This window comes from Neovison vison, chromosome 7, assembly GCF_020171115.1.
Source record: "Neovison vison isolate M4711 chromosome 7, ASM_NN_V1, whole genome shotgun sequence".
NCBI lineage: Eukaryota > Metazoa > Chordata > Mammalia > Carnivora > Mustelidae > Neogale > Neogale vison.
In genome coordinates this window covers 43,087,491-43,100,218 of record NC_058097.1, presented here as the reverse complement: position 1 = coordinate 43,100,218, position 12,728 = coordinate 43,087,491, and the positions used below count along the sequence as shown (strand labels likewise).

The following is a 12,728-nucleotide window of genomic DNA, read 5'->3' as shown; positions in this document are numbered from 1 at the left end:
TCATTTTCAGTTTATCTGCAGTTTCCTCATGATTACATTATGGTTATGCTTTTTTTTTTTTTTTTTAAAGATTTAAAGAGAGAGAAAGAGAGCACAAGAGGCGGGGAGGGTCAGAGGGAGAAGCAGACTCCTTGCTAGGCAGGGAGCCTGATGTGGGACTTGATCCCAGGACTCCAGGATAATGACCTGAGCTGAAGACAGTCACTTAACCAACTGAGCCATGCAGGCACACCCCCCCCTTTTTTTTAACTAATTAAAAAATTGTATTTACTGGGGCACCTGGGTGGCTCAGTGGGTTAAGGCCTCTGCCTTTGGCTTGGGTCATAATCCCAGGGTCCTGGGATCGAGGACCACATCGGGCTCTCTGCTCAGCGGGGAGCCTGCTTCCTTTCCTCTCTCTCTGCCTACCTGTGATCTCTGTCAAATAAATAAAATCTTAAAAAAAAAAATCGTATTTACTTAGAAGCATTCAGAATGTCAACAAAACAGCTGCAACTTTTTTTTTTTTTGGAATTAGAGTAGTGTTCAGTTAACGGAACAATAATTATTTTGTAGAAGCTGCATCAGAGACAACTGAAGATGAAAAACTACCATCCCCGTATATAACTAATTTGTTATTAACAAATAGTGCACCAACAAGAACCTGCTTTAAGTTTCCATGCCAATTTACAACCCCCATACTGTACCAGGCAAGGTTAGTGGCTATTAAAAACACCGCCAGGACAGGGCTATCTAAAGACACATTCGGTGGTGTGTTAACTAGATTAAAAAAAGACACCATACAGTTTAAAAACAAATCTTACACAGCCTATGTTAAAAATTTTTTTTAAAGACTGAGTTGTATACAGGTGGGTTAAATGCTTTATAGACCAAAAAACCTGCTAGAGCCGCCTTACTCATCATCATCATCATCTTCATTTGCCCCCTCCTCCTCCTCATCGTCGTCCTTTTTCTTGCTCTTTTCAGCCTGGACAACTCCCTTCTTTGCCGCATCAGACTTTCCTTTAGCTCGGTATGCAGCGATGTCCTTTTCATGTTTTTCCTTCAGCTTAGCAGCCTTCTTGTCATAAGGCCGCTCGTTCTCTGCAGCAGCGTCATTCCACATCTCTCCCAGTTTCTTTGCAGCATCACCACCGGATAGGCCAGGATGTTCTCCGTTCATTTAGGGGCGGTCCTCAGAACAAAACAAGAAAAAGGCCGATGGAGGCCTCTTGGGTGCGTTGGGATCCTTGAACTTCTTGTTTCATTTCTCTTTCATAACAGGCCTTGTCCGCCTTTGCCATCTCTTCAAATCTTCCTTTCTCTTCCACCTTTTTGAGGGCTTCTTAGAAAACTTTGAGAAGCTGACTGCAGCATCTGGGTGCTTCTTTTTGTGCTCCTCTTGGCAAGTTGGCACAAAGAATGCATATGATGATGTTTTGCCTCTTAGGATCTCCTTTGCCCATGTTTACTTCCCTCAGTGAGGCACAGAGTCACCCAGTGACTGTCTGGCTCTCACTTGCTTCAGCGGGTCTTTTTTTTCTTTCTTTCTTAAGTCAGACTACTCCTCCCACGGTAAGCCCTTCTTAGTGCCTCACTCTGGGTAGTATACACGCCCATGTCTTACTACTGGTGATAATTTCAAAAAGGTGGTTATATGGAATGTTCTCCTTGTAATGTATCCCATATATATATATATATATATATATATATATATATATATTCCAATATATATATTTGGGATAGATACTTTGATGTAATTCTAATGGCTTGTTTCTCTTTGAACTTTTACCTTTATGTTTTAGTATCCATCAACAAATTTTGTATGTAATTATTACTATTATTACAGTGTTTTCCTATCTTCCTCATTCCTTTTACATCTATTAATTAGAATTCTTCACCACTAAGCAGAAAAAGGATTCCATTATTGGAAGCTAATTTCAGGGTTCACTGCAACAATAAACAAGATAGTGGGTGGAACATTCTCTTGTATTTGGGGGGAAAAAAACCAAAAACTTGTATGTAGACTAGGGAAAATGTGGAAAGGATAAAGTACCACATGAAAATGGAAAGGAATGAAGTTTTAACAATTTGAGCACCGAGAGAAGTAGCAAAAAAAAAAAAGTTAATAGTAATAATTACATTATGGTTTATTGAACCAGCACTCTGTGAAATGACAGGGGTTCTTAACAAAGTCCAAAGAAAAATGTTAATGTAATGTGACCAAAATATAGCTGTAATTACAAATAAGACATAATAAGGATATCTTGTATTTATTGAATTTTCTTTTTTCTTTTTTTCTTTTTTTTAAATATTTTATTTATTTATTTGACAGAGAGAGAGAGAGAGAGAGAGATCACAAGTAGGCAGAGAGGCAGGCAGAGAGAGGAGGAAGCAGGCTCCCCGCGGAGCAGAGAGCCCGATGCGGGGCTCGATCCCAGAACCCTGGGATCATGACCTGAGCCAAGGCAGAGGCTCAACGCACTGAGCCACCCAGGCGCCCCATATTTATCGAATTTTCATTTACTTATTAATCATTTCAAAAAGTAAGTGCCAAGATATATGGTTATTTTGTTTCTGTCAATTTTTAAGTGTGTATATATATATGTATATACATATATATATATGTATGTAATTTGTTCAGGTCAGCGAAAAGGAAAATTATAAAATACACAAAAGCGTGTAAGGCAAGGAGTTCTAAAGTATTAACAATAAGAGAGAAAGAAATCAGCATTGATGGTAACTCAGAATAACCAAATAAAATGGGATCAAAGAGCAAATCAGCAGTGTGATCACATTACAGCCCAGTAAACCGGACTGTAATAGAATAGAGTTGAACTGGTGCCTGGGTGGCTCAGTCCGTTAAGCATCTGCCCTTAGCTCAGGTCATGATCCTAGGGTCCTTGGATTGAGTCCCACATTGGGCTCCCTGCTCCATGGGGGAGCCTGCTTCCCCTTTGCCTCTCTCTGTCTCTCATGAGTAAATTTTTTTTAAAATCTTTTAATAGTTCAACTTTTTTTTTAAAGACATTAAATAGCATATATCCTAATAAAAAGATTAACAACAGAGACTTATTCTTATTTTGTAGCATGATACATCTACCAAATGTGCACATACTTTATGTATACATGTATATGTGTGTGTGTACATATGTGTATCTATGTGTGTGTATACATCTATATCTATGTATACATATAGTTTAAATATTTTATTTACTTGAGAATGAATGGGTAAGCAAGAGAGAAAGCACTGGGAAGGAGGAGAAGCAGATTCCCCACTGAGCAAGGAGCCCAATCCCAGGACCCTGAGATCATGACTGGAGCCAAAGGCACATAGATGCTTAACTAACTGAGCCATCCAGGCACCCCTAAGTGTGTATATTTAAAATTTGATAATTTAAATAAAATACTAATTAGGAATATATAAAGCAAAACAATTCAATATATCCAGTAAGAATATTGCTGGGTCATGCAAAAATTCTGGGGAAGACCAGTTTGAAAAACTAAAATCCCCTAATGGTGACATAACTGTATCTAACAATAGGTAAATTTTCTTAAAAAACATCTGATAACCAGTGGCTCATAATTAACATTAATTGCATAACCAGGTCAACTCTCCTGACTAAAGAGATGATGGACAATTAAGAATTGCAATTTTATCTCTGTTCACTAATTTTTTCTTTTGTTTTTCCTTTCCTTTCTAAAATCGAAGTTCTATTGATTGTTAAGTTGCCACAACCCAGCAAGCCAACACTAACAGGGAACAAAAAGTATAAATATACAAAACCCAATTGAAGCCATGGTAATAATAGAGTTGTAGACCCTCCAAATGTAAGTTTAACTAAGTTTATAATCATTACAATAGTTGTAGATTTTCTCCTCCTTTATAAATCTTAAGAGACAGATACAAATGTCTTAGTAAATTTTACAGAAGATTTATAAGTGCCCCTTTCCTTTGGATGCCTTTTGGTACTGCCTAGAGGTCAAAAGGCTCTTTAAAGGAATTGTGTTGTGGTTGGTAGTTAGCCGGCTAAGTCTGTCACGTCAAAACAGAATTTTTTTTTTTAAGATTTTTATTTATCTACCTAACAGAGAGAGAAAGATCACAAGTAGGCAGAGAGGCAGGCAGAGAGAGAGGGGGAAGCAGGCTCCCCACTGAGCAGAGAGCCTGATGCTGGGCTTGATCCCAGGACTCTGGGATCATGACCTGAGGTGAAGGCAGAGGCTTAATCCACTGAGCCACCCAGGCGCCCCCCAAAACAGAAATTTTAAAAGAAATCAATCACTTGATGGCAATGGAAAGAAAATTACTTATCTAACATTAAAAACAATAGAAAATTAAAAACAAATCTACAAAAATATCAGGAAGGGCCATAAGACTTTAAAACCACATACATAGGGGCACCTAGGTGGCTCAGTGGGTTAAGCCTCTTACCTTCAGCTCGGGTCATGATCTCAGGGTCCTAGGACCGAGCCCCGCATTGGGCTCTCTTCTCAGCGGGGAGCCGGCTTCCCCCCCCCACCTGCCTCTCTACCTGTCAAATAAATAAAATATTTTTTAAAAAACCACATACATAGTATGCGACTAGAAGTTTTAACTCTCTGGAGGAAGAAAAGTACATCATGTGTAACAAAAAGTTAGAATGCAAAAGATTTATTTGAATAATCTTACAAATTAATAAGTCAAAAACAATGAATAGACAAAAGAACGAAAACACAAACATGTAACTATAAACAAAACATGTCTGGAAAGAAATTCATGTGAAATTGACTCTAATTAATAGGTGTGGAAAATGTTTCACTAATTATCAGAAATGAATAGGGACCATCCTATCTAAATAGATATTCAGAATGTTAACCGATATAAAAAGGAGAAATGAAAACAAATATTTAGCAATATCTAACAAAAAAAGCATACATCACCTGTCACTGAGTAATTCTGCTAAATAGAGTTGCCAGGAAGTCTGGAAACAATAAGAGCAACATAATCCTCTTGATTACTTCTTATTACAATGCATGGACTTCCCTAGTAAAACTCAGAAGCAAAGGCTTTTGTACATGTCTTTCATTCAAAAGATGAAACACCAGTACAACTTTTTTTTTTTTTCTGTCAAGTAAGGTGCTTACCCACACTAAAGGCACTCCCGCATTCCTTACATTCATAGGGTTTCTTACCAGTATGAATTCTCTGATGTTTTGTAAAGGAGGAACTGTGTCTAAAGGCCTTCCCACAGGCCTTGCATTCATAAGGTTTCTCTCCAGTATGAATTCTCTGATGCTCAGTAAGGGCTGAACTATGTCTGAAAGCCTTCCCACACACCTTACATTCGTAAGGTTTTTCACCACTGTGAATCCTCTGATGTTGTATAAGTGCTGAAGTAAGTCTAAAAAACTTTCCACACTCTTTACATTCATAAGGTTTCTGACCACTGTGAATTCTCTGATGTCGAGTAAGTTCACTGCCTACTCCAAAAGCTTTCCCACATTCCTTGCATTTATAGGGTTTCTCACCAGTATGAATTCTCTGATGTCTAGTCAGCGATGAACTGTTTCTAAAGACCTTTCCACATGCCTTGCATTCATAGGGTTTCTTTCCGGTATGAATTCTCTGATGTCGAGCAAGTTCTCTACAGACTCCAAAGGTCTTCCCACATTCTTTACATGCATAAGGCTTCTCACCTGTATGAATTCTCTGATGTTCAATAAGCTGTGAACTAATTCTGAAGACTTTCTCACACTGTATACATTTGTATGGTTTCTCACCAGTATGAATTCTTTGATGTTCAGTTAGCTGTGAATGGAACCTAAAGTCCTTGCCACATTCCATACATTTGTAAGGTTTCTCATCAGTATGGATTTTCTGGTGTCGAGTAAGTTGTGTATGAACTCTAAAGGATTTACTACAGAAAGTGCATTCATAGGGTTTCTCAGCATCATGAATTACTTGAAGTGGAGGTATTTCTTCAACTCTTCTAATGGTCCTTTCATATTTCTTACATTTATAGCACTTCTGATCATCATGCATTTTCTGTATACTAAGGTCTTCATAAAAACTAAATGCATTCTCAGATTCCATATATTTACAAGGTTTCACACCACTATGTATTTTCAGTTGTAGGGTATGTGGGTCATCGCCAAAGGTCTTCCAATATGCATTATATTGATATGTCTTCTCACCAGTGTGTATTCTCTCATACTCACCAAAATTTAAGTCAAAGCTAAGGACCTTCCCATATTCCTTATATGCATGGGGGTTTTTGCTATTATGAGTTGTCTGATGTGATATAACAGACTTGTTATTGGGCACCTTTTCAGAGTTGATTTTCATTTGACTGAAATATCCCACTTCAGATCTTTGTACTTCAGACTTGCCTTTGCTTTGCTGGTCATTTCTGAAAATAAAGCTCTCAAGACCAATGAATTTACTTTCTGTTACTTTGCACTGAGACCCACTGTTTTCAGTGATGTCCTTTCTAGTAGATGAACACTTCTTGTCATAGTTGGAATCCAAATCTGAAAGAGAGGGGAAAAGAAACACAATTTTTGTTTTTGTGTGCCATAAAAATGAAACATTTATGCGATGCAGAGGAGAAAATCTGTGAATACGAACAATACAAGTGATACAAGTGAGTGATTAAAATACCTCAATTAAATTTTAAGAAAATCAGAGAATAATGAAAGCATAATGTAAAATTGTGACGTTTGTGATAAGGGAAACAGATAAAGTCAGTGGGTCTGACATTTAGGTGTTGATCATCACTTAGTAAGCTTATGAGAGTGCTAATGTTTGGGAACCAATCCAGGTAAACTGATCAACATCTAAAGAGGTAGAACAAGTCAGTATCATGTACAGATACAGCTAATGCAGATCAGAATTTGATAATCTATACAAACTAGCAATTTTTTTTTTAAAGTAGGCTCCAAGCCCAATGTGGAGCCCAGTGAGGACCTGAATGCATGACCCTGTGATCAAGACCTGAACTGAGATCAAGTGTCGGACACTTACCTGACTAAGCCACCCAGGCACCCCAGGTATGTTTTTTGTTTTTGTTTTTCTTAACAGTAGAATCCAAATACTTTACTGTGGAAACAAGGTGTTTATAAGACCTCATCTTAATCCATTATCCCCTTTCACCTAATCTTTTTCTGACCTCTTTTTTTTTTTATTTTTCATTTTTATTTATTTATTTTTATTTGACAGACAGAGATCACAAGAAGGCAGAGAGGCAGGCAGAGAGAGAGAGGAGAAAGCAGGCTCCCTGCTGAGCAGAGAGCCCGATGTGGGGCTTGATCCCAGGACCCTGGGATCATGACCTGAGCCAAAGGCAGAGGCTTAACCCACTGAGCCACCCAGGCGCCCTTTTTCTGACCTCTTAAAACAAACGTAATTTCCACACACAGATGTTTCATGGCTCAGAAATGAGTTCTTTACATACCACCCACATTTTATTATTCAGATCTAAAAGTTACTACCCTCGGAAATGAGGTCCGAACTGACTGTAAATTCACATTTATGTTTCTGTTCCAGTATCTAGTTGCACGCCCTCACACTCTTCATTTTTTTTTTCAGTGTATTTGGTAACTTTCTGTTGTTAGGGTGTTTAGCCTTATTCCTTAAATTCCAGACGGAGAGATGTAATCATTATATGCCACTGAATAACAAGCCCCAAGGACAAGTTGATAATTACAGGGAAATTAAACACTGAATGAAAAGAAGACAAAAAGAAAATACTATAAAAATCAGTCACTGGGTAACACAACTGATCATCAAAACAATTATGTACAAGGGCATCTGGATGGCTCAGTTGGTTAAGGGTCCTCCCTTGGCTCAGAACATTTATCCCAGCATCCTGGGATCAAGTCCCCATCAGGCTCCTTGCTCAGTGAGGCTTCGCCCTCTCCTCCCAGCTTGTGCTCTGTCGCTATCTCTGTCTCTCTCTCTCAAATAAAATCTTAAAAAAAAAAAAGTTATGTACATATAAGAATAATGCAGTCCCTTGTCTCCGTGCCTTCCAACCCGCACACTACACTGCAGTGATCTGTATTCACACACATGACTAGTGTTTATGAACGATTTTTTTCTAATTGACTCTTTACTTAAATATACTGTCTCCATCACTGCTGTTCATTTCCTGCTCTGCATAACCATGATTTTCTTTACCTAACATGTCAATAAAGATGAAGAATTTTATTTACTGTTCATTAGCTTTTTCACTGTGACACATCTATCCTACTGAAATCCTAGTCTGTATTTAAATGTTTCCTTCATGCTCTTTCCCAGATAAGCTCTTTCCTTCAGGCTCTTTCATTTTCCTGTACTCAAAGTCAACCATTGTTACACTCTGCAAGGCAGTTTCAGAATATTTTAGATACTACAGTAGGTATAAATCATACCATAAGGCTTATGCAATTCTGAAAAGGGAAGAAGCTAATAGAATGATGTGGAAAAGGTGGTACAGGTGAGCAAGAATGGAAGGAACTCTGTAAAAAAGAATTTGTTGAGCAGTGGCTAGAGACTGGCAATTAGATGAGGAGGTAACCAGAGGAAAATCCAAAATGAATGATAAACACTGTATGATACAGGGCGAAAATAACTTCCTGTGACTGAATTATGTTGTAAGTAACAAAGGTATAATAATGCAACCATTATTTGATTAGAATAATAAAATGATAAATGAACACCAGTATCAGTAAATCAAAATGTACTTCTACCTAAAAATCAAAGACTTTCCACCAAATATGGAAAGGTAATTGAAATTACAATAATTTCAGAGAATGACCACATTGAAAATGCAGCTGACCCTGAAACTGGGTTGGGGTTCCCATGCCCTGCACCTTCAAAAACTATTATAGAACTTTTGACTCACCCCAAACTATTAATAGCCTACTATTGACAGAGGAAACCTTTCCAAGAACAGTTGATTAATACATATTTTATATGCTTATATATTATGTATTTTTACTCATACAATAAAGTAAGCTAAAGAAAAGAAAATGTTAAAAATGTAAGAAGGGCACCTGGGTCGTTCAGTTGGTTGAGCGCCTGCCTTTGGCTCAAGTCATGATCCCAGGGTGGGATCAAGGCCCGCGTCTGACTCCCTAGCCTGAGGAGAGCCTGCTTCTTCCCCTCTGCCTGCTGCACCCCTTGCTTGTGCGCTCTGTCAAATCAATATAGTCTTTAAAAAAAGAAAAAATACATCCACATATTATATACTACCTTAATCAAAAAATTCACGTGAAAGTGGACCCACACAGTTCAAACCTGTGCTGTTGAAGGGTCAACTGTATTACATATTAAAGTCTATGGAAGTCATCATTAGTCAAACAAAAAGTAAGGATTTAAATGTTTACTAGGGGCGCCTGGGTGGCTCAGTGGGTTAAGCCGCTGCCTTCGGCTCAGGTCATGATCTCAGGGTCCTGGGATCGAGTCCCGTATCGGGCTCTCTGCTCAGCAGGGAGCCTGCTTATCTCTCTCTCTCTGCCTGCCTCTCCATCTACTTGTGATTTCTCTCTGTCAAATAAATAAATAAAATCTTTTAAAAAAAAATGTTTACTTATTTTCATTTTTCCTTATTAACATAATGTGTACATCCCAATCAAGAAGATGGGAAACAACATAGTGACCTAAGAAGTTGGTTGGGTGACTGACTGTCTTTGGCTCAGGTCATGGTCCTAGAGTCCCAGGATTGAGTCCCACATTAGGCTCTCTCTGACCCTCCCCCCTCTTGTGCGCTCTCAAATAAATAAAATCTTTAAAAAAAAAAAAAACAAAGGACTGAGTCAGAGATACACAAAAATCACCATAAGAAAGAGCCGTACAACTGGGCATCAAGAATTAAGACTGGTGGCGCCGGGATGGCTCAGTGGGTTAAGCCGCTGCCTTCGGCTCAGGTCATGATATCAGGGTCCTGGGATCGAGTCCCGCATCGGGCTCTCTGCTCAGCAGGGAGCCTGCTTCCCTCTCTCTCTGCCTGCCTCTCCATCTACTTGTGATTTCTCTCTGTCAAATAAATAAATAAAATCTTTAAAAAAAATAAGAATTAAGACTGGTGAGCTAAAATAAACTGAACCAGTAAAAAATCCAATAAAAAATTCCATAATGAGACACAAACAAGAGAAAATCAGAAAATTTCAGATGCACCATTTTAAGTCACTAATTAGTTACAAGCATAGGAAGAACATAAACACTCTTGCTGGTAACAGAACAACAGGGCAACTAATAAGTGCAGAAGGAATGATAGAAGAAAACACTGATATAAATGAAAAAAAAATCTTTTTAAAGATTTTGTTTATTTGACAGATAGAGATCATAAGTAGGCAGAGAGGCAGACAGCAGGTGGGAAGCAGGCTCCCTGAGCCACCCAGGCGCACGATAAATGAAAATTTTTAATTGTAAAAATCATTGGGCAAATTATTAATAAGGAACTATATATTCATAGAATGACAAACTAAGACCACAGAGATTTCTTTTTTTAAGTACACCACCACAATGCTTGAACTCACAACCTTGAGATCCAAACATGAGCTGAGATCAAGAGTAGGATGCTTAACCAACTGAACCACCCAGGCGCCACTTATGGAGATTGCCTTCTGACCATACTGTATGAATTCACTTTCTCCCTCATTCTTTATTCCTTTGCTGTTATTTTTACCTTTCTTTATAGCACTTATCACTACTGTATGGGGTACATTTCCTAATTATTTGTTTTCCTGTTTATTATACATCTCACTAGTGAGTCAATTCCATAGTAACTATCAATTTTTCTCACCTCGTACTGATAGGGCTACCACAGTATTTATCTCAGTGCACACATGGTTTTTTGTTGAGAATTTATAGAAACCCAAATAGCAACATGGAAAAAACACTGGTTGTATGGGGGAAGATCTTAATTGGCTTCCCCAAGTGTTGAGCTTTTTTCCACAGGGCTTTGAATGGAGTTTTCCAAAAACATCGCAGGGACCCACTTCTTCCCAGAAAACCTAGGCTTTTTATTCTGATGATGGCTTTTCCTCTCTTACCAGCCCTCACTCACCTGATCCTCTGTTCTTGTCCTATCCCTCCCAACCCTCCAGAACAACTTCCCTTCCTCCAGTAAGGTGATCCGAAATGGCTTAAAAATGGAACAATCTGCTTACAACAAAGAAATGTAACCTAAGGGATTAAAAAAAGAACTAAAATTATATAAAACACTTAAGAGAATTGGTTAAGTTTTGATAAATGAAGTTGAAATAATACTGATAGATTTCAGAGAAGAGAAATGTGAGGAGACTGAAAAACCATTCACCTTAGAGTGACCACAGAATTACAAAGTATACAGAGTTCTTTACTCAAACCCATTTCAACTCTTTGTCTTGTGAGGCAATTTATTATACCAGTTAACAACATCAGCTTTTGCGTCAGACTTTTTGGGTAGAAAACCTCCTTTGGGGGCACCTGGGTGGCTCAGTGGGTTAAAGCCTCTGACTTGGGCTCGGGTCATGATCCCAGGGTCCTGGGATCGAGCCCTGTATCAGGCTCCCTGCTCAGCGGGAAGCCTGCTCCCCCCTCTCTCTGCCTGCCTCTCTGCCTACTTGTGATCTCTGTCTGTCAAATAGATAAATAAAATCTTTAAAAAAAAAAAAAAAGAAAAAGAAAACCTCCTTTTGACACTGATGAACTATGTAACCCTGGAGAAGCTGCCTAAATACTCTTTATCTTAGCAAATAATACAAATATTCATGCATAGAGCTGATGAAGAATTAGGATTCAATAGATTAAAAGTGCTCAGAACGGGGCCTGATACCTGGCAAGAACTATGTGATCTGACAGGAAAACAGGTAGCTTTCTAAAACATTAAGAGATCCTTGCTGGAATTCTGACAATGTTAAATGCAACGTTCTTTAACCACAGAACAGGTATAAGAAAACAGATGTGAGGCAATGAAAATGAATTCTGTTTATCCACCTAACATACAAATTATGTAGATTCTTTTAATAATCCTAAATCAAGACACAGGTTCTTAGCTATTCTTCAAGAAGGTGGAATAGAAAATAGCAAAGCATTTATAGCAATTCTCACTTTCAATCACAATATAAGAGCTATCTCAAAGGATGTGCTGTATGTCTTCTAAAATTCAAATTAAACTCTCTGGGTATCAGGGAAAGTAGAAATATGAAGGGACTGAGAAGATACAGACATCACGAAGAATGATGAAAGTGCTTATGGAGGTGTCCTCTCCAACTCATAGTTCAACCGTGCCTCTGGAAACAGGAAAAAGAAATGTACCTATTTTCTTTCAAGATAGCCTTGGGTTTACTAAAAAGCACCTGATATTCAATACAGCATATTCTAAATTATATGAAGCAGATAAACTTACCCAGTGAGACCAAGTTGCTATAGTTCTCCATCATCACATCCCAATACAAGTTCCTCTGAGCTGAATCCAGATATTCCCATTCCTCTGGAGAGAAGGTGATGACCACATCCCTGAATGTCACCAACTCCTGAAAGAACAAACCATATATAGGTGAAATTGAAGGAAATGTTTTGAGAAAAAAAGAAAAGAATTACATTATGGTAAGTAGACTAAACAGTAAACTAGTAGGCCAGGGGTAGAAGGTTATGGTATGAGAAGTAAGGAATTGAGTGCTCTGATAACAGGACCATCTACATATCTTTGTAAATTCATTTCCAGAAAATGGATTTTTTTAAATTTCAAAGTGTATTCATGCACATTGCATACATACTACATGCCTGCTGCATGAACTAA

At 38.2% G+C, this 12,728-nt stretch overlaps 1 protein-coding gene and 1 pseudogene across 2 annotated transcripts in view; both read right to left on the bottom strand.

The window, feature by feature from the left end:
• LOC122911612 (zinc finger protein 260) overlaps positions 1-12,728 on the bottom strand; it is an 82,853-nt gene that overhangs the window by 52,340 nt on the left and 17,785 nt on the right. The window contains exons 4-5 of one of the 2 annotated variants that reach the window (XM_044256518.1): positions 12,336-12,462; positions 5,113-6,492 (exon numbers count right to left, since the gene is read on the bottom strand). In XM_044256518.1, coding sequence (XP_044112453.1) covers positions 5,113-6,492; positions 12,336-12,462 — 1,507 coding nt within the window. Of the gene's footprint in view, positions 1-4,617; positions 6,493-12,335; positions 12,463-12,728 lie in introns of those variants that run through there. The other variant, XM_044256515.1, reaches the window with a different exon arrangement.
• Positions 437-1,690, bottom strand: LOC122911617 (annotated as a pseudogene).